Below are 21,857 nucleotides of genomic sequence, written 5' to 3'. Positions count from 1 at the left end.
TAGAGCAGGTCCTATTTTTGTCCGCGGACAAGAATAGGCATTTCTATAATGGGCCACCCCTTCCGTTCCGCAAATTGCAGAACGCACACAGGCAGCATCCGTGTTTTGCAGATCTGCAATTCACTAACCGCAAACAGATAGCAGCAGATAGACAGTAAGAAACAACCCAGCAGTGTGTTAATAATGTTTTAGTATTTACTGGACCTTGGTCACATAACCAGGCAGGAATAGCAGTGTTCGCTGCTTGCTACATCTATAGCAGCACATGACTGCGGTAGATCTGATGGTCTGCGTATTGTTCGCTGTGTTCCCATATCGCGATAGTGCATGCCCAGCACTGCCACTGTGGCTGTATAGTTCACAATCCTCCTGGTGTTCAATGTTTGTCTCTGTAGGGTCGCTGTAAGTTTTGTGGTGGTCCGTTCATTTCACTTCAGGCTTACTGGTTTTTGTGGTACCACAGATATTAGTAGTTTGTAGTTCACAGCAATGTTTGGAGCTTGAAAGAACTTAACGGGGTTGGTACTTGTAATGTTGTGCAATATATATACAGTTATAAAGTTATTTAGTGACACTCTGGGAAACATGGGTGATGAGTGACTCCTATAGGAAGAAATGTAGTACTTACATAAAAAAAAGGTTAAAGTGTTTAGCAAACCGACAAAAGAGGAAACAGAGACTTTAGAGGTAATTGATGTTTATGTTAAACTTAAAGAGATTGAGTACAGAGCTGAACCTGGACATATCCCCGTTTTCACCCACTCAGCCCCACTGACATGAGCAGGACAAGGGTGGGAGCATAGGAGCATGAAATACTGCGATGCTCATGTCAGAGAGGCCGGAGGGGTGAAAATGGAGATATGTCCGGGTTCAGCTCTGTACCTGGAACAACCCCTTTATAGAACATTACAATATTTGTCTATGTCTTTAACATGTGCAATGATTCCCATTCCCTTAGGGAACTATAATTATAGCTAACCTGGACTCTGTTCACATGGATCCTAAACAGTGGAAATTCCCGGAAACGTTTAATCCATCAAACTTTTTGGATGAAGATGGCAATTTTCAGAGCAATGAAGCATTCCTACCATTTTCCATAGGTAACATAATACTGTTATAATTAGATGTCTATGGGACATAGTTTGCAAAATAAGAAGACTACTCTGCATGATACATTGATGCAAGCTAGAACTGATTATGTTCTAATTGTTGGTTAATATTAGTGTTGATAACGAATATTCGAATTGCGAATTTTTATTGCAAATATAGGCACTTCAAGAACTCGCGAATATTTAGAATATAGTGATATATATTCATAATTTCGAATATTCAAGATTTTTTTTAAATCAGTACACATGATCCGTCCCTGCTTCTAGCTTGTGGGCCAATGAGAAGGCTGCAGTATCTTTGACTTTAGGAGTAGTGTTGATTGCGAATTTCCGTAATGCGAATTTTCAATTGCTGAGTAAAAAGATAATTCCTCCCTGCTTCTTGCTTGTGGGCCAATGAGTCATTGGCCCATAAGCAACTTAAGCAGAGAGGAATCATGACTTTAGATGGGAAAAATGCTGAATATTCAAAAAAACTAATATATAGCAATATACAGGTCCTTCTAAAAAAATTTGCATATTGTGATAAAGTTCATTATTTTCTGTAATGTACTGATAAACATTAGACTTTCATATATTTTAGATTCATTACACACAACTGAAGTAGTTCAAGCCTTTTTTTGTTTTAATATTGATGATTTTGGCATACAGCTCATGAAAACCCCAAATTCCTATCTAAAAAAATTAGCATATCATGAAAAGGTTCTCTAAACGAGCTATTAACCTAATCATCTGAATCAACTAATTAACTCTAAACACCTGCAAAAGATTCCTGAGGCTTTTAAAAACTCCCAGCCTGGTTCATTACTCACAACCGCAATCATGGGCAAGACTGCCGACCTGACTGCTGTCCAGAAGGCCATCATTGACACCCTCAAGCAAGAGGGTAAAACACAGAAAGAAATTTCTGAACGAATAGGCTGTTCCCAGAGTGCTGTATCAAGGCACCTCAGTGGGAAGTCTGTGGGAAGGAAAAAGTGTGGCAGAAAACGCTGCACAACGAGAAGAGGTGACCGGACCTTGAGGAAGATTGTGGAGAAGGACCGATTCCAGACCTTGGGGGACCTGCGGAAGCAGTGGACTGAGTCTGGAGTAGAAACATCCAGAGCCACCGTGTACAGGCGTGTGCAGGAAATGGGCTACAGGTGCCGCATTCCCCAGGTCAAGCCACTTTTGAACCAGAAACAGCGGCAGAAGCGCCTGACCTGGGCTACAGAGAAGCGGCATTGGACTGATGCTCAGTGGTCCAAAGTACTTTTTTCGGATAAAAGCAAATTTTGCATGTCATTCGGAAATCAAGGTGCCAGAGTCTGGAGGAAGACTGGGGAGAGGGAAATGCCAAAATGCCTGAAGTCCAGTGTCAAGTACTCACAGTCAGTGATGGTCTGGGGTGCCATGTCAGCTGCTGGTGTTGGTCTACTGTGTTTTATCAAGGGCAGGGTCAATGCAGCTAGCTATCAGGAGATTTTGGAGCACTTTATGCTTCCATCTGCTGAAAAGCTTTATGGAGATGAAGATTTCATTTTTCAGCACGACCTGGCACCTGCTCACAGTGCCAAAACCACTGGTAAATGGTTTACTGACCATGGTATTACTGTGCTCAATTGGCCAGCCAACTCTCCTGACCTGAACCCCATAGAGAATCTGTGGGATATTGGGAAGAGAAAGTTGAGAGACGCAAGACCCAACACTCTGGATGAGCTTAAGGCTGCTATCGAAGCATCCTGGGCCTCCATAACACCTCAGCAGTGCCACAGGCTGATTGCCTCCATGCCATGCCGCATTGAAGCAGTCATTTCTGCAAAAGGATTCCCGACCAAGTATTGAGTGCATAACTGAACATAATTATTTGAAGGTTGACTTTTTTTGTATTAAAAACACTTTTCTTTTATTGGTCGGATGAAATATGCTAATTTTTTTAGATAGGAATTTTGGGTTTTCATGAGCTGTATGCCAAAATCATCAATATTAAAACAATAAAAGGCTTGAACTACTTCAGTTGTGTGTAATGAATCTAAAATATATGAAAGTCTAATGTTTATCAGTACATTACAGAAAATAATGAACTTTATCACAATATGCTAATTTTTTAGAAGGACCTGTATTCAATATATTCATTTTTCGAATATTCGTAATATTCTAAAACAAGAATATATAACAATATAGCGAATATTCGAAAAAAATAGAACAATTTAGCTAATATAGTGTTATAATCTTCTTTGTCTAATAGTTGTAATTTTTTTCTCATCTGAAGTTGGAAAAAAATGACAACTATTTAAAAAAAAAAAGGTTAGAGCACTTCATTAGCTAAATTGCTCTATATTCGTTTTTTCGAATCTTCGCTATATTGCTATATATTCTTGTTTTAGAATATTACGAATATTCAAAAAAACAAATATATTTAATATAGTCCTATATATTTGTTTTTTAGAATATTCTTAATTTTTCCCATCTAAAGTCATAATTCTCCTTGCTTAAGTTGCTTGTGGGCCAATGACTCATTGGCCCACAAGCAAGAAGCAGGGAGGAATCATGTTTTTAATCGGCAATTGAAAAATTAGCGATAAAAATTTGCATTACAAAAACTCCCATTACAAAAATTAGCATTTTTGCATATTACGCGATCATTACCTTGCCGATTTCTCAAATAAAAAAATTGTAGAATATAACAAATATTCGAATTCGCGAATATTTAACGAATATTCTACAAAATATTCGCGAAATATCGGGAATTCGAATGTGACCCCTGCCGCGTATCACTAGTTAATATGGGTTAAAACAGGTTGCACTCACCATATTGATCACTTTTACCGAGGGCTCTCTTTATCACAAGTTTACCTAAATGTTAGTTACTTCTATGCAGTTTAATGCGTTTTTAGCGTTTTAATGTTTTTAGGCCTCATGCACAGCTAGTGGGACTTTAGAGTACCTATATAAGCTTTTAATTTTATAATAAAAAAGGCACTGGCATGCAAACCGCGTACGTACAGAGGTACAACCCCCTATAAGTACTGCTTCTTGATACATAAAGGGCCAGAAGAAGCCTATATGGCAGTCCCCTGATTGTGTGCGTTTTCACTGTACATGAGTCCTAAGGCGGACATTTTTGCAGTAGTCTGGCTTCACTTTGTGTACCTATACCAAATTTATGAAATGGTGCACCTTAATAGTATATCTGGTGTGAGTGTAATGTGATTTACACCTTTAGGTGTAAAAATACACCTGGGGTAGTCTGGCATAGACTGCAACTTTTAGTAAATGAGCCATAATCCAGGTCTAGTCTCATTTTAGCTGTTAAACATAGACCACTGTGATCACCAAATGTCACAAATTTAACCAAATGTTGCAGTTAGCATCTGTTGTGACTTTTTTTTAGACCACAAAACCGACATATCTGATTTGATAAATGTCCCCTAAATCTGTTATCTGCTGTCTCCTTTTTCTGATTCGCAATAGCTTTACAGTTTTGTTTTACATATTAACCATAACGAGGTTACTGGTGATTAGATTAAAGTTGTTGAAGTTGATTTTAGCTTTTTATTAATCATATTCATCCCATCTGTTGACAGGCCATCGTGTTTGTTTGGGAGAACAATTAGCCAGAATGGAGCTCTTTATATTTCTTACCACCCTCCTGAAGACATTAAGCTTTCATCTTCCCCAAGGAGTAACTGAAGTTAACATGGATGGAATTTTTGGACCTCCATTAAGACCTCATCCATATGAAATCTGTGCTATCCCCCGTTAGATTAGTTTACATGTGGCATTTTTTTTTATTCTCATGTCATAGATAGCACATTGTATCCATGTTCTCATGCCATAGATAGCACATTCTATCCAATCGGTAGTTTTCCCAAAAAGCTGTAAATACACACCATTAAGCCATAACATTAAAAGGACCTTCTTAACCCCTTTGTGACCACATACATTTTTTTAAAATCGCATTCCAAGAGCTATAACTTTTTAGTTTTTTCATCAATGTACTTGTATGAGGTCTTATTGTTTGCAGGACAAGTTATAGTTTTTAATGCACCATTTTGGGTACATGTAATGATTGACTAACCCCTTTGCTGCCAGCTGCCGCATTTGCTACATGCACAGCGCTGGAGCAATGTAGCGATGTGCGAATATGGCGCCCGCTGGCACGTGCAGCAGGTGCCATGGCCAGCAAGTTTCTGCTGTTTCAAACAGCAGAGACCTGCGGCTAATTACCGTGACTGTCAATAATGCTAATCGTGGTAATTTAAATGCTTTAGAAGCCATGACCAAGTGAGATCACAGCATCTAAATGCACAAAAACCCAGAAGCGCTTTCTATCGATGCCCCGTGTGGCAAATTGGGGCATCGCTAGTTGCGCTGAACACTTTCAGACTCACTGACGAGGCTGAAAGTGTTCATGCTGCAATTCTTATTTTGGCCACCAGATGGCAGGCCTGTATAAGAAATAAGCAACATTGAGTTTAAATGGCATTTTAAAAATCCCTGATAGAACAAAATTTAAAATGTAAAAACATAATTTACAAGCTCATATATGAGCTAAAAAATCATCACAAAAATGTAAAAAAAAATATTTTAACAAAAAATATAAAAAAAAAATAAGTTTAAATCACCCCACAAAATAAATATCTAAATAACAATAAATATAAACATCATGGGTATCACTGCGACCGAAAATGCCCATTCTATTAAAATAGGGGGAAAAAATTCCAATACAGCGAATGGTGTAACGGAAAAAAGGGTCAAAATGTAATAAAATGTGATCAAAGTCACGCACACTCCAAAATGGTATCAATAAAAACTACAGATTGTTCCGCAAAAAATGAGTCCCTAAACAGCTCAGTAGACATAAGTATAAAAAAGTTTTTGGGATCAGAATATGGTGATGTAAAAAAAAAAAAGTTTACATTTATTTTTACACTTATTAGACATAAAGGACCTATACATATGGGGTATCGTTGTAATCATACTGACCCAGAGAATAAAGCGCATGGGTCAGTTTTGCCATAAGCCCTCATACAGCTATGTGACCAGAAATATAAAAAAGTTATGGCTCAAGAAAAATAGGGAAGAAAAATTAAAACGCAAAAACAAAAAAAAACTCTGGGTGGCCTAAGGGTTAAAGCCAGTTGTTTCGCTAAAACCCTGTTTGTTTATGTCAGTAAAAATGTGTATTAGTGGTCACTAAGGGGTTAATATTGTGTAGTTTTTTCTTGTGCATTTCTGACTCATTAAACGGGTACTCCAGGATTTTAATATTGATGGACTATCCACAGGATAAGTCAGCAATATCAGATCGGGGGGTCCAAAGCCTGGAAACCTGTTGATCAGTTGATTCTACAGTAGCTTTGTTTCTGAAAGTTGGCGCCAGAACTACACAGCTCTGTCCGCTCTGTGATTTGCATTAATCAATAGTACATTGTGTGTACATGAGAAATAACACTATTTCTGACAAGTACCGTATATGACTTGTATCTGCCATTTTTTTTCCTCTGTATGCTAGATTTTCTATTATGCAGTTCTTCCAGATCTGGTGGCTGGAGACTAGATCCCATCCACTGCAGACACAAACAAGAAGAGAATCTCCTTTCTAACCATTTACTCACTCAGAAGTGGCCCTAGGATCATGGAGGATATTACAGAGAAGTATTGGCCAGTGTGGATGTGACTAAAGCACTTGGGCTGCAATATAAACTTTCTATATCTTCTAATATATAAAGCTGAGTGTACGTATGTACACGTACTGTACCATTCCTGAGATATTCCCAAAAAAATGCATTAGCCAATAGAAGCCTGGTCACATGACCCTTATCAGCTAATAGAAGCTCGCAGGTGCTTAGTCTCCACATACATGCAGTTTTACACCAGGTTTCCATAACAACCCAGCCACTGCTGTAGGTCAGTTTTAAAGGGGCAGGGAGCTATGGGTGACAATGTTAAGGGAGCAGAGTGCTCTGGAGGTCACAGTTAAGGGGGAAGGAAGGGTGACCATTCAGGCAACCCTCAAAAGATGGACTTAAAAACCCTGCCCTCAGGTCCCACTAAGTCACGCCCCCTACTTGATTAGCCCTCATGCCCCCTCCCACTCCGCAGCCAACGAGGATTCAAAAAATTAAGGTGAAAATCTACTTCTGTCAGCTGCAGGGGTGGGAGGGAGGGTGACCATCTCCCTGCAGCTCACGCTCAGCCAGCACAATGCTGCTGTCTTGGGGTGAGCTGTTCAAAAGGAGATCCCTGTGTCCGTCCAGGCCCTGCGCCAGATGGAGGACTAGGAGTTTGAAAGCCGAACTGTCCGGCCTAAAACCGGCTGCTGTGGAGGTAACAGTTAAGGGGATGGTCCGCTATGGAGGTCAGTGTTAAGGGGCAGGTTGCTGTAGAGGCCACTGTTAAGGGGATGGGGTGTTGTAAAAATCACTGTTAAGGAGATGAGGTACTGTGGCGGTCACTAATGAAGGGGTGGCCGCTGTGGAGGTCACTGCTAAAGGGGCGGGCTGCTGTGGAGGTCACTATTAAGAGGCCAGGATGCTGCGGAGGTCACTGTTTAAGGGGTGGGCTGCTGTAGAGGTCACTGTTAAGGGGGCGGTATGCTATGGAGGTCAATGTTAAAGGGTCGGGCACTGTGGAGGTCACTGTTAAGGGGACGAGTTATTGTGGAAATCACTGTTAAGGAGACGGGGTACTGTTAAGGTTACTAATAAAGGGGCGGCCGCTGTGGAGGTCACTGTTGAAGGGGAGTGCGCTGTGGATGTTACTGTTAAGGGGGCAGGCCGCTGTGGAGGTCAGTGTTAAAGGGGCAGGGTGCTGTAGATGTAACTGTTTTAGTGGATACTGTCAATTTCTTTTAACTACACATACAAACATTAAATGAAATAGATTAAATATGCCCGTGCAAAGCCGAGTCCTTCTGCTAGTATATGTATAAAAATGTATTTCTGTCGTCTGTCTGTCTGTTCTTTATGCACGACTGGACCGATCTGTACCAAATTTGACACATAGATACATCAGGTGTCCAGGAAGGCTTTAGACCTCTAGGATTTACCGTTCCTAACATATTCCCAAAAAATTTACTAGCCAATATGAGCTTGCAGCTTCACTCACATTCTAGCAGCCATTCTTATTATCCAATAGAAGCTCACATGTCCTTTAGTCTGGACATACACAGTTACACCAGGTTTCCATAACAATTTAGCCAATTTTCTTCACTGTTAGAGGTCACTGTTAAGGAGGCATGGTCCTATGGAATTCACATTTTAAGGGGACAGGATGCTGTGGAAGTCTTATATTAAGGGGACAGGGTGCTGAGGAGGTCTTATATAAAAGGGGTGTGGCACAGTGGAGGAGTCAATGTTAAAGTGTAGGGGCCTTGTGTAGGTCAATGTTAAGGGGGCAGGCCATTATACAGGACACTGTGGGGGGGGTCAATGTTAAAGATGCAGGCCGCTGTGGAAGTCACTGTTAAGGGAGTAGAATGCTGTGGAGGTCAATGATAAGGGGTAGATCGCTGTAGAGTGTCACTGTAAAGGGTGCGGGCAACTGTGGAAGTCTTATATTAAGGGGACAGGGTGGTGGAGGGTAATTTTAAGGGAGGGAGCAGTGCTGAGGTCACTGTTAAGAGGTGGTCTCTGTGAAGTTCACTTAAGGGGGTGGGACACTGTGCAGGTCACTATTAAGGGGGCGGGGCTCTGTAGAGGTTACTTTTAAGGGGGAGAAGCATTGTGGGGTGACTGTTAAAGGGGCAGGCCACTGTGGAGGTCACTTTAGGTGCAGGCCATTGTGTCGGCCAGCGTAAAGGGGGCAGGGCCCGGTGGAGGGCATAGTTAAGGGTGCAGGGTTCTTCAGGTGTCACGGTAAAGGTGGCGGGTACCTGTGGAGGTCACTGTTAAGGGGGCGGCTTACTTTGGAGGTCACTATTAAGGGGGCGAGGTGCTGTGGATGTTATTTTTAAGGAGACAAGCCTCAGTGGAAGTATCTGTAACAGGGTGGGCTGCTGTGAAGGTCAAAGTTAAGGGGGTGGGCTGCTGTGAAGGTCAATGTTAAGGAGTAGGGATCTGAGGAACAATGGTGGAGGTATTGGCAATTGAGAAAGTGTTTGAGAAATCCAGCCCATAGAGTAACTCTGTTTATGATTTTGCATTGTTTATATGTGACTCCTACCTGGTTTCAAAAATTTTCAACTGGTCCCGTAGCTCTGTGTCCAAGATGTGAAAATTCTAAAGCAGATATTATACACATGTGGTGGCGCTGCCCTAAAATACAACCACTTTGGCAGGATCTCACTGAAATGATTGGAGACATTTTTGGTATTGATCGAGCGTTGTCGGGGTTTATTGCGTGCTTGTTGGGTATATCGCTGTGGAGGGTCACTTTAAAGGGTGCAGGCCACTGTGGAGGTTAATGTTGATAGAGATGTGGCCATCATGCTTTGAATCAGCTAAGAAAGCTCCCATATACTCCAACTCTCAGACAACACCTTATCCTCTCCAAAGCACAAAGGTTTCATCCTACAGAAGATGACACGCCTCCTTACTACGTCAGATATGCTTTTCTGCTGTTAATGAAGACTCCATTACAAGATGGCCCCTTTAGTTATATATTTACATAGTTCACATACCAGGGTTAGTAAAATGATGCACACTGCGCAGATGCCTAGTGTTATCTCTTTTCTTATTTTCATATTTCAGCCAATGTGACAATGCCACGAGCCTCAGGGGGAATGCCTCTCTGATGTCTATATAAACTGCTGTACTTCCTGTAATAAACAAGAATATGCTTTGACCCCAGTGTGTGTCAGTTATTTTCTTCCGTGCACGTAAAACCCTTGAGTTACTATTAATTTGGAGCAGTAGAGCAAACGTGATCTGCCCTGATTAAGGGCATTTTTAACAGTTGGCGCCCAACTGGGGCTCAGGAGAAGTAACACTGCTGGCCAAAGTTTGGGGCTCCCAGAGTATAATGGACCACGCTTGAGGTCGAGGACTGCAGCCTCAGAGACAAGGTGAGAAAATTCTGGTGATCTCATCTGCCTCTTGTGCTGTACTCCACTGTGCTGTGGTAATATGTTCTGCTGTTGATGTTACGTACATAGTAGGAACTTCGGTTGATGTAAAATCCTGAGTTCCTAAAATCCTAGAAGGAAAGTTTGGGTTTGCTCTTCTGTGGTTGTGTTTTGTGTTTTGTCTGTGTGATTTGTGTCAGGCACCTTTACAGTTAATGCTTAGGCAGAGCAAGAGATTTCCCCTGGCGGGGGGGGGGGGGGCTACAGTTAATTTCTGCTGTACCCGGACTGGGGCATATTTACAGATCTCCCCTTAGGAGGTGGCAGCAGGAGTAGCCCAGGGGGACTACGGTAAATTTCTGCAGGACCTGGATTGGGGCATCTTACAAGATCTCTCCTAAGGAAACGGCAGACCTGCAGGACCTTGACTGGGGCATCTTAAGTGATCTCCCCTTTGGAGGCTGCAGGTGGATTAGTCCCGGCTGGCGGACCAGACGTGGGAGCCAGAGTATATATACTGCATAGGGGTGAGCTCTGATTGGGAGTGTAAAGGAGGAGGGGCCTACTTCTGTCTTGGTTGTAAGTGAATAAATCCATGGGGCATAGTGTTGAAGAAGTTGCAGGGATGAAGTATGGGAATCTTAACCCTACTAGTACGTTGTCACCCTGATTTAGGGAGAAAACTAGTCTGGGAAAGACTCAGAAAGACACATTGTGTATGTTATAAAGATTACAGAATGTGATTTACTTGGAAAATTGAGTGCGTGGATATAAGCATGTGAAGCATTGTGTCTTGTCTGTCTGTGTAACCCACACTATGGGAGGTACCGTGTCTCTGTTGCCTGGTGAATGTGTCCTCTAACTTCAGGGAGTGTAAGGTTTTTGGGTTAAATGTATAGGCAAGAATTACTGTGGCAGAATCCATAGGAACTCTGTTTGCTGAGATCGAGAACAGAGGGAGAACAGAGGGAGACAGCGGGGGGGAAGGGGGGGGTGCAGCTGCGGGTGAGTGACGTCCTAACATTGGAATGTGTGATAGCGAGAACACTACTAAGATATATTGGATAAAATCAAAAGGCAATGTATGTAAGGTGCTGAGCGTGTGTGTATGTTATTTGTTAATAAGTTCAAAGACTTTTGTGTGTAAAAGTATGAGAAAGGGTTCTATATGTCTGTCTGTTTCTATGTCTGTTCGACATTGAATGTTATGTCTGTGTGGACCGGGAATCTGACGTTGTGTTGTGTTGCCAACTAGAAAACTGACTAGTAGAGGAAGGTCACGCAGCCAAGTTTACTGTGAGCGAAATCAGTTCTACGAAGTAAGAGTTAAGTCGAGAATGAAAGAAATCAGCACAGAGACACAGGGAGGGGTGTCCTCTGGCTTTAGGCTAAAAAGGAGTGAAATTATTAGTGAACACAGGATGTTCGGCCTTGATTTAGAACATTCTATTCTGGATATTATAAAAAAACAATGATGAACAGACAAGTGATTACTTTTACATGCCGCCAACACAGCCCCAAATAGGGGGGGAGGACCCTGCTGCTCTCCAGCAGACACATCCCCCATCATATTACCAGCCCTGTCAGTTTCCAGAGGGGTGGACCTGTTAAGCATGTCAGTGCCAAAACAACGCCCTAGGCCCACCTCTTTGTATCCGGTTATCACACAAGATGGCACTCCCTACTTCTCAACGTCCGCTCTGGTGGACATCTTAACTAATCCAGAGTCCAGTCTGGCAGCCATCTTAACTCCTGTAACTTCCAGCACGGCGGCCATTTTAACTGAGGGAATCTCCCTGCCTAGCGGCCATCTTAGTTACTGGTATTTCTTCCTAAGACGGCTACTGTGCACAAAACAATACACATAAATCCCAGTAGCCCAAGTAGCACTAGAAGGAGTACTCGCTCGAGTCAACAAGTGAAGGATACACAAATACCTATGATTAGTTATGACCCGTAGTATTGTTTTATTGTTTTATTAGAATTTTTTTTGTTTTTGTTTTATTAGTATTATGTTTAAACAATTTTTATTGAGTTATCCCCAGCAGGGAATTAGTATATCATCAAAAGGCATATACACAAGTGCATTTTACAATACCACCTGGTGTATTAAATAGACCAAACATGCTAATCGCTAAATGCAAGTTAATAAACCTCACTCCTAGGTTTCAAGTAAAGAATGTAAAGTGATTGCGGAGGGAGAGAAGATGAGTAAAGGAAGTGATTAAGGTAGGAGAAGAAGGAGAAAGAAGAGAGAGGGGGGAGAGAGGAGAAAAAAAGGGAGTGGGGGTAATGAGTGATAAACATGTGAAGATTTTCTCAAGTATACTCAAAGGGGTTGACTGCCAGATAACGGCGTTCCTCGATATCCCAGAAGGAATTACTTAAGTGGAGAGCTATGTGGAAAGATCCGGGGAGGACTGAAATTCTAAGCAGCTTGACCATACGGTTGTATATTTAAAGCATTGATTATTCGCATCTGAGGAGATCTCTTCCATTCTATCAATGTGTAGCATTTCTTGGTACTATTCCCTTATGGTAGGTATATCTGTCGTACGCCAATGCCTGGGTATTACCGATCTTGCTGCCGTGATGAGGAATCTTAATAGACTCTTTTTCTGGGATGCAATGGAGCCCGGCAGGATGGAGAGGAGAGCCACCTGGGGGGAGTTATGAGTAGTCTTTTGTGTGATTTTATGGGCAACTTCAAAAACTTTGTCCCAGAATGGTTTAACCATGTCACATTCCCACCAAACATTTAACATTGTGCCTATCTCTTTATTACATCTCTAACAGATCTCAGGGACTGTGGGAAATATTCTGTGTAGTCTGGCTGGGTACCTATACCATCGAGACAAAATGTTATAGTTATTTTCCTGTGCTGAACAAGCTGAGAGTTTATGAGAAAATGTGAAGGCTTTTTGCTGATCAGCACATTCTATGTCCAAACCCAGTTCCTGTTCCCACCCTGTGATGAAGCCTGGAGCATTCTATAGCCTTGCGATAAATTCTGATATAACTGAGAGATCAAGTAGGTCGGTGGAGACGACAAAGTGAATAATTTCTGTTTCCGTTAGAGAAGTCTCAAAGGCGCACCTCTTTCCTCTAGAGGATATGCAGGATTTCAGTTGTTCATATTCAAACCATGAGATCCATGTGTAAGGGAATTTCTCTATTATGGAGGATAGAGAAGGTTATGAGTCTCCAGATAGTAGATGGTGAAAGCGTGGTTCTTCCATAGCTTTCATTCCGCAGAAAGAGTCTCTCCCTGTGCTATCAGGGAAAGTTGGGTTGTGAAATATTGGAGTAAGAGGGCTGAGTCGTCTACTGCTAATACCTTTTAGGGTCAGAGAGTTCCATAGTTTAAGGGTTTGTCTCAATAATACATTTTTTCTGGTTTAATAGTGGGTGAGCTGCAGGTCAATCCAAGGAGTGTATTTTAGAGGAAGCGACTAAAGAGTTTGTTCTAATCCTACCCACTGTTTTGTCCTTCCATGATATTGCCAATCAAGCAGTAGTATCCAAACCTAGGGCTAAGCTGTCCCCAGACAAATCAAGTGATTGCTGTTCTCAATTTACGAAAGAAGGACGAAGGTGGAGTTAATGGGATGGTTTGAAATATGTACAAGAATTTTTGTAAAATGTTAATTTTAAGAACGTTTATTCGACCGAACCATGATAGATTATTTTTATTAAAAGTGGTAAGATCTTTTGTTGTTCATTCCAGTAAAGAAAGGTAATTTAGATTGAAAAGCTGGTCAGAATTCGTAGGAATTAGGATTCCTAGATATTTAAGTGAGGATGTTTGGTGTCTAAATGGGAAAGAAGTGAGAAGTCTGGTGAACTTATCCCGGGGAATGGATATGTTTAAAATTTCAGATTTTGAGTAGTTAACTTTGAAGTTGCTTAGATGACCGAACCGTTCAAATTCGGATAGAACCAAAGGGAGGGATATATGAGGCTGAGTAACATACAATAGGAGATCGTCTGCATATAAAGCTGTTTTATAATGGGATCCTTTAAATGTGAGGCTAGGGTTAGCGCGGAGAGCGTTGGCTAACTATTCCATCACTAGAACGTACAGCAGTGGTGATAACGGGCATCCTTGCCTGGTCCCGTTTCCAATAGGTATAGAAGGAGATACAGTAGGAGCCCATTCACTCTAACCTTGGCTGTGGGATTGGTGTAGATGGCACTAATTTTATGGAGGAACTTTGGTCCTAGGCCAATTTGTCATAGGGCGGAGTTCAGGAATGACCAATGAACGCGGTCAAATGCCTTCTCGGCATCTACCGATAATAAACACATGGGGGAGGTATCTGTTTTTACTATGTTGGTGAAAATCAGGGTTTTAATCGTATTATCACGAGCCTCTCTTCCACGTACGAAGCCTACCTGGTCTGTGTTTATTAGAATGGGTATCATGGGGGTTAGCCGATCTGCAAGTATCTTGGAGTAAATTTTTATGTCGATGTCAATCAGAGAAATTGGCCTGTAGTTAGAAGATATGGTGGTGTCTTTTCCTGGTTTGGGTAAGACACTGATATGGGCTTCCAATGATTGGGTGGGAAACAAGTACTTTGATCCAATGCTATTAAAAACTTTGGTTTAAAAGGGGGAAATTAGTCCATTGAGCGTTTGTAGAAGGCGGTTTTAAATTCATCGGGCCCTGGACTTATCCCTGACAGTGAATTTTTTTATGACAGTCATCACTTCTCTTTCAGAAAAGTAATCTTCTAATCCTTCTCTATCCTGTTCAGAAATGCTGGGTGGTGCTGTTTCGGTTGTGTATTTATCTATGCGTTCAGACAAAGAATGCCAAAGATGCTATGTCCGTGAATTGTCCGTGAAATGTTATAAAGCTGGGAGTAATAAGATCTGAACTCCTAGTATTTCATTGGGGTTATGTGTACCTCTACTATTCTTTTTTTTTTATATATGAGGGATAAAGGTTTGAGAGGTTTGAAGATGTAGATAGCGGGCTAGTGGTTTACCGCACTTGTTGAAATGTAAAAAAAAATTTCCCTGATCCCTGTGTTGTTGATCCATCAACGTTCTGATGGAATCTCTGACTTTGATGAATTTTATATGTGTGGCGGGTGAAAGTGTTTGTTTGTGTAGCGTTTCCAGGTTGTGTGCCTCAGTAAGAAGGTTAGTTAGTTTATGTGCCCTTTCTCTTTTCAATCTTGTTCCATGTTTTATGAAGATCCCTCTAAGGACGCATTTCAATGCCTCCCATTGAATGGGTAAGGGGGTGCTAACTGTGGCGTGTATTAAGAGGAAGTCATCAGTTGTTTTTTTGAAGTCTGCTGTGCTTACGATATCCTTAAAAAGGTTGCATGTAAGTAAATTGGCGCATGGTCTGAAAACAATATGTCTCCAATAGAGGCCTGTGGATTCCAAGCTAAGGTGTGGTGACTAACAAGGAAAATATCTATGCGGCTATAGGACTGGTGCAGAGTGGAATAGAATGTGTCGTCTTTACCTTGAGGATGAAGTATCTGCCATATGTCTACCAGCTGTAGGGAGTGGAGATGTGAGAGTAAGGATTTCAGTTATTGACGGGATGTCGCGCTCCAGCTGGAAGAGGAATCTACTAATGGATCCAGAGTAAAGTTAAAATCTCCACCAATTACCACTTGTCCCTCAGCAAAGTCGGCTAGCTGTAAGAGGAAAGATCTGCAAGTACAAATTTGTCTCTGGTTAGGCAGGTACCAATTGACTACAGTGATTAACGTTGAGTTTATCCTTATGAACCCCTCCCTATCCATTCTGACATCCACCACCGACCCCTGTAGTGATTTATGCAGGTCTATAGAAACTCCTCTTGAGCGATAGTCTGAGCTTGGGTTATGATGTCAGAGCATGTAATACCTGTCACGTAGCGTTGGCACATGTACTTTTTAAAAATGGGTTATCTGAAGTAGCAAAATAAGTACTTTTTGTTTATGTATATGGTAGAGAATTTGAGAGCATTTTTGGCGTGTGCTAAATCCTCTGACATTTATGGAGCCTATTTTTAAAGCAGTCATTTCTGTTTGTTATGGAATGGGATAATGGGGATGCAAAAAAAAATTTTAAAAAAAAGGGAGGGGAGGAGGGAGGGGAATGAAGAAGGGAAAAGCAAGGAAAGAATAGAAGAAAGTTTATAAAGAGAGTAGGAAGAAAGCTGAGATGAATGAAGAGAGAAAACGGTAGATAAATTGCGGGTTGGATATCAGACTATAAGGTTACCAATTCAATCCCGATGAATACACAAGGGGTTCAAATTGGTCAAATCAGGACAGAGAAAAGCTGATGGGAAAGATAACATCTCTCATCAAGAGAGATGTGAGTCCCTATGTGGAAGCGTGCTATCAACAGAGGAGCTACCTCCTCTAGACAGGGGAGATCCTACAGATTAATCTGGAAAACTACAGTATAATTCAAACATCACCATTCTGTAACTGTTAATGAGTAAAGATCTAAGATCTATGGGTTTATGATCGTGAGATCATTGTATTAACAAGTGTATTTATTAAAGGTTAACATCATCTATATCATCAGTTTGTGCCACAACCCTTGCGCCTCACCATCCAATGAGCCAGCTCTAGGTATGAGCAGCAGGGCCCTTAGTAGCCAAGTGCCGAAGGAGGTCAGATGTATAACATAACACTTATAAGCATCAGGTCCACAACAGATCCCAAAATGATGTTATTTTATCGAACCATATAATAACTATTGGTTAAGTATACAACCTATAAAAACCACAAATCAGGAACCTTACATTATAATCTTGTGGTTGAGGACTATGGCGGTCTCTAAGTATAGGGGTTTTGCTATAATAAACTGGCTAGACAAAAGGTTGTCCCCTAAGTATTTTGTTAGGTCGTTCAGGTCACATATTGTTGTAAGACCGTGCCCACCAGATTACTCTACCCAGTAGCCCGCCTCCCGGAGGGAAGTCAAGACCCAGCAGTTGTATCCCGGTGAGAGGGGCCAGATGGCTTTAGTATTAGATACAGTGTATGTAACGGACCGTTTCAGCAAACAAGGGGTTAAGATCCGTTTAGGCGATATGCCCCTTTCCGAGAGACAGGCACAGCTACTGCAGAACACCAACCTCCCGAACTGGATACAAAATAGCACTCCAAACTGGAACCTCGCAAATAACTGTCAGCAGACGAACAGGAAAAGCATTCAGTCAGCTTACATTCCTGGCAATCAGTCGCCAACAGCATACAGGGAATCCCCCCAATGACGAGACAAGGCTCCGTGATCAGGGTCAAGCAGTGCTCTGATGTGCTGGCACACCCAGCCTGGTTTTTATTACAGTTTTGCAAATACAGAACAGATACAACACATCCCCACAATGCATCATGGTTTCCTCTTCTCTGCCTGGGAGACAACCGAGAGCAATCCAATTATCTCTCAGGACAAAGGGGAGATCGCCAATACACACGTGGAGACAACAGGACAGACATCACCATTTAAACACACAATGGGACAATAGAAACACACCCACACAAAATCCTCCCCTCTGCCGATGATGATTATTGAACACAAGGGCGAATATAATTATCAAAGGCAGAGAAATACAGTTTTATAAAACATATCACAGGAACCCCAAAACATGCAATAACCCCATAACTAATATCTCCTCGGAACCGGGGGATCTGGGTGAACCACATGTCCAAAATTCACCCACATCCGTTCAGTAGTTTGGAAGATACAGTTACACTGAAAATATACAAGTTATACCGAAAATAGTCACTAATAAATGTGTCCCCTGTTTGGTAGTTTCAAACTACTGAATGATGTCTCTGTGCATCAAATACAGGCAAGATAGCACCGTGTTGGAAAGTCAGAACAGTGTCTGTGAGCTAAAATGGCCGCTATCTATTGTTCTCACCATGTGCTTCATCCAAGCAAGTAAGGCAAAGGATGCAATCCAGGGACAGAGGGCTCCGTCCCAAGTGCCTTAAGACCCAATAATTTAAGGGACCATAATCCCAGGGCAGGAGGCTGGTAAACAGCCCCCTCCAAAACACTGTGGCGAGGTTGGTTTCGCCACACATCTCCCCCCCCCCCCCCCCAGGGAAGACTAACCAGATACCTGACCTCACGCCGGTCGGTACCTGAGTTAGTCTGGCAGCCCACCCACAACCCAATACTGGACCTGCTGAATTTCGTAGCCTGTCTCTGTCCAGTGAATCCACCAAGATTATATTTGTAGCTGGTACTCCCAGTCTCTGAGTTGCTCCCTGGCTTGGAGTGGAGGTTGCTTTGTGGGCAGGGATCAGCGGTACTCTGCCCTTGTGCCAGCGTTACCACGGAAGAAGCCTGGTTGGAGTCTGGTTGTTAGAGGGGGAAACCGACTGTCTCCCCTTTGGCTAAACAGCCCTGTTGCTGGGGGACAGGACCGACTGTCCCTACCCCCTGTGCTGTAAGTGCAGAGACCACGGTCCCATCTGCACTGTTGTGGGGCTTACTGTCTCCCCCTGGTGCGTTAAGCTGCCGCTGGGAAGAGGGGGTAACGTGCTCCTCTCCCATACATACTTCCAGCCGCTGGGGAGGGCGACCGACCGCCTCCGCTCCCAATACAGTGTCCTGCTGCTGGGGAAAGGAGACTGGGCTCTCTATTCCCTGTAGGACACTCTGCCGCTGGGGGACAGGACCGACTGTCTCTGCCCCCTGTAACTCCGCCTGCCGCTGGGGAATGGAGACTGGGCTCCCAATTCCCTGTACATCACGCGGCCGCTGGGGAATGGAGACAAGGCTCCCAATTCCCAAAAAATCATGCTGCTGCTGGGGGGCAGGAACAACTACCTCTGCCCCCTGTAACTCAGCCTGCCGCTGGGGAATGGAGACTGGGCTCCCAATTCCCTGCAGGACCGGTGGAGAGACCTCGGTCCCATCTCTACCGGCCACCTGGGGTCCTTCCCAGTAACGCTCTACAATATCTGCCCAGCTGAATGGGTCTGGATCTGGGTCGGTCACCTTACTGTCCTGCTGAGCCTTCCCAATGGAGTGGAAGAGATCTCGGTAGTCCTGCTCCAGTTCCCACTCCAGGGTTGCTAGGTGAGCCAGGTCTTGCTCTACCTCATGGGGGTCATCCCACTCATGCCTAGCCTCCCTCTCATAGAAAATGTCCTGAAGTCTGGACTGTGCAGGGCTCCCGAAGTCAGGCTCTGCAAAGGACTCCCATAACAAGCCAGGACCATCAAACTCCTCTCCCTCTGGCTTGTCGTGCTCAGCTGTCCAGGGTATAAACTGTGCCACATACCACCAAAGCGCCTGGTAGGCATCCTCCAGCCATAGCTCCTGCCATACCCGGTGCTCTAGTTCCTTCACCCATTCCTCCAGGGGCTGCTCTCCCAGGAAGGGCATCCGCAGGGCCACTTGCTTCTGCAACCGCTGCTCTTCACTGGGGAGACTCTCACCTCGTTGGTATTGTACATTATCCAGGGCCTGGTACCAGATGCCTTAATGCATCCTGGCCATCCAGGTCCTCCTCCTCGTATAACACTGCTGGTTCCATCCTGTTGCTTTTAGGGTTGCTGTACTGGGACATGCGTTGCCCTTAAATTGTAGAATCCACAGAAATGGTGTCTCCTGTAGCTGTCCTTCTGGCTGTAGGAACGATCCCGCCGCTTGCCACCAATGTAACGGACCATTTCAGCAAACAAGGGGTTAAGATCCGTTTAGGCGATATGCCCCTTTCCGAGAGACAGGCACAGCTACTGCAGAACACCAACCTCCCGAACTGGATACAAAATAGCACTCCAAACTGGAACCTCGCAAATAACTGTCAGCAGACGAACAGGAAAAGCATTCAGTCAGCTTACACTCCTGGCAATCAGTCGCCAACAGCATACAGGGAATCCCCCCAATGACGAGACAAGGCTCCGTGATCAGGGTCAAGCAGTGCTCTGATGTGCTGGCACACCCAGCCTGGTTTTTATTACAGTTTTGCAAATACAGAACAGATACAACACATCCCCACAATGCATCATGGTTTCCTCTTCTCTGCCTGGGAGACAACCGAGGGCAATCCAATTATCTCTCAGGACAAAGGGGAGATCGCCAATACACACGTGGAGACAACAGGACAGACATCACCATTTAAACACACAATGGGACAATAGAAACACACCCACACAAAATCCTCCCCTCTGCCGATGATGATTATTGAACACAAGGGCGAATATAATTATCAAAGGCAGAGAAATACAGTTTTATAAAACATATCACAGGAACCCCAAAACATGCAATAACCCCATAACCAATATCTCCTCGGAACCGGGGGATCTGGGTGAACCACATGTCCAAAATTCACCCACATCCGTTCAGTAGTTTGGAAGATACAGTTACACTGAAAATATACAAGTTATACCGAAAATAGTCACTAATAAATGTGTCCCCTGTTTGGTAGTTTCAAACTACTGAATGATGTCTCTGTGCACCAAATACAGGCAAGATAGCACCGTGTTGGAAAGTCAGAACAGTGTCTGTGAGCTAAAATGGCCGCTATCTATTGTTCTCACCATGTGCTTCATCCAAGCAAGTAAGGCAAAGGATGCAATCCAGGGACAGAGGGCTCCGTCCCAAGTGCCTTAAGACCCAATAATTTAAGGGACCATAATCCCAGGGCAGGAGGCTGGTAAACAGCCCCCTCCAAAACACTGTGGCGAGGTTGGTTTCGCCACAGTGTATATGGAGCATAGGACAGCAATTAAAATGATACACTTCGCCATGCCCATGGGGTCACCAGCCGAGCACCCCTCCCCTTACGGATGGAGCAGGTCCCGTCGAGTAAGCCGCCATAGGAGGGCAAAGTGATTTAGTATAAAGAAAAGGGTGCCACGCTAAGAACAAAAATGGTCTTTAGTAGGACCGGTTTATCTATGTTTCTTGTCCGTTTTCCTCCATGGACGACCCGGGGAGTTTCAGCTTGGCTTCTGGTAATGCGTTGTGCCTTTGAACGTGGTGATCTGGCCTCCCTCTGAGGTCTTGGTGGCATTTCCTGCAAGGCTTCAGCGGTCAAAGAGGGCCAGTCGTTGATCTCTACTGGAGCAATATCTAGTGCTCTAGAAAAGGTTGGTAGGTCTTTAGGGTGTTGGAGGGTCACTGTCTGTCTTTTTGCATGCACTTTGAAGACGGAAGGAAAAACCCCAGGTATAAGTGATCTTATGTTGTTGGAGGCGGGAAAGCAGGGGAAGCAGAGCTTTTCTTTTAAGTAAGGTATAGCAAGAAATATCCGACAGGAGTTGTATGATAGAGCCTTTGTATTGTATGTGGCTCGCTTCTCTGACCTTTTTCATTATAGCCTCTTTCTGTTGATACTGGTGAACTCTGCAGATCACGTCCCTGTTAGGTTTAGGGCCTAGTGCACGGTGATTCTTGTCCAATTCTAAAGTTGTGTCCGGGGGAACCTCTAATAGGTTATAAAAAATGGAGCTCAGTGTACGATCCAAGTACTGCGGTGCCATTTCTTTAGGGAGGCCGTGTACTATGATGTTATTCCGTCTCCCTCTATTTTCAGCATCGTCTAGCATATCTGTAAGATGATGGATTTGGAAAGCATGAGTTTCAATAATGGCATCTTGGGCAACTTGTTTGGCGGCTATATTTGCCACAGATTGTTCCACAGTATCCACCTTTGTGCCTAAGGATAGCATATCATTTTTAATATTTTTACCTCTGCCCTATAAGTTTTTTCTATTCTGGAGATGTATCTCTCCATATCCTCCTTAGTTGGAATGGAGGCAAGGCGT

The 21,857-nt window shown here is 43.4% G+C and overlaps 1 protein-coding gene across 2 annotated transcripts in view; it reads left to right on the top strand.

Annotated features, from left to right (window-relative positions):
• LOC122936025 (cytochrome P450 2J5-like) overlaps positions 1-5,917 on the top strand; it is a 357,425-nt gene extending 351,508 nt beyond the window's left edge. For both annotated transcript variants that reach the window (XM_044292019.1, XM_044292018.1), the window contains 2 exons: positions 959-1,100; positions 4,679-5,917. In XM_044292019.1, the coding sequence (XP_044147954.1) occupies positions 959-1,100; positions 4,679-4,857 (321 nt within the window). In that variant the 3' untranslated portion in view covers positions 4,858-5,917. The remainder of the gene's footprint in view (positions 1-958; positions 1,101-4,678) is intronic.
• The last annotated feature ends 15,940 nt before the right edge of the window (positions 5,918-21,857 follow it).

The sequence above is a fragment of the Bufo gargarizans genome, chromosome 4 (genome assembly GCF_014858855.1).
Source record: "Bufo gargarizans isolate SCDJY-AF-19 chromosome 4, ASM1485885v1, whole genome shotgun sequence".
Taxonomy (NCBI): Eukaryota; Metazoa; Chordata; class Amphibia; order Anura; family Bufonidae; genus Bufo; species Bufo gargarizans.
Note: the sequence above shows the minus strand (reverse complement) of the source record. Positions and strands in the feature narration are given on the sequence as shown.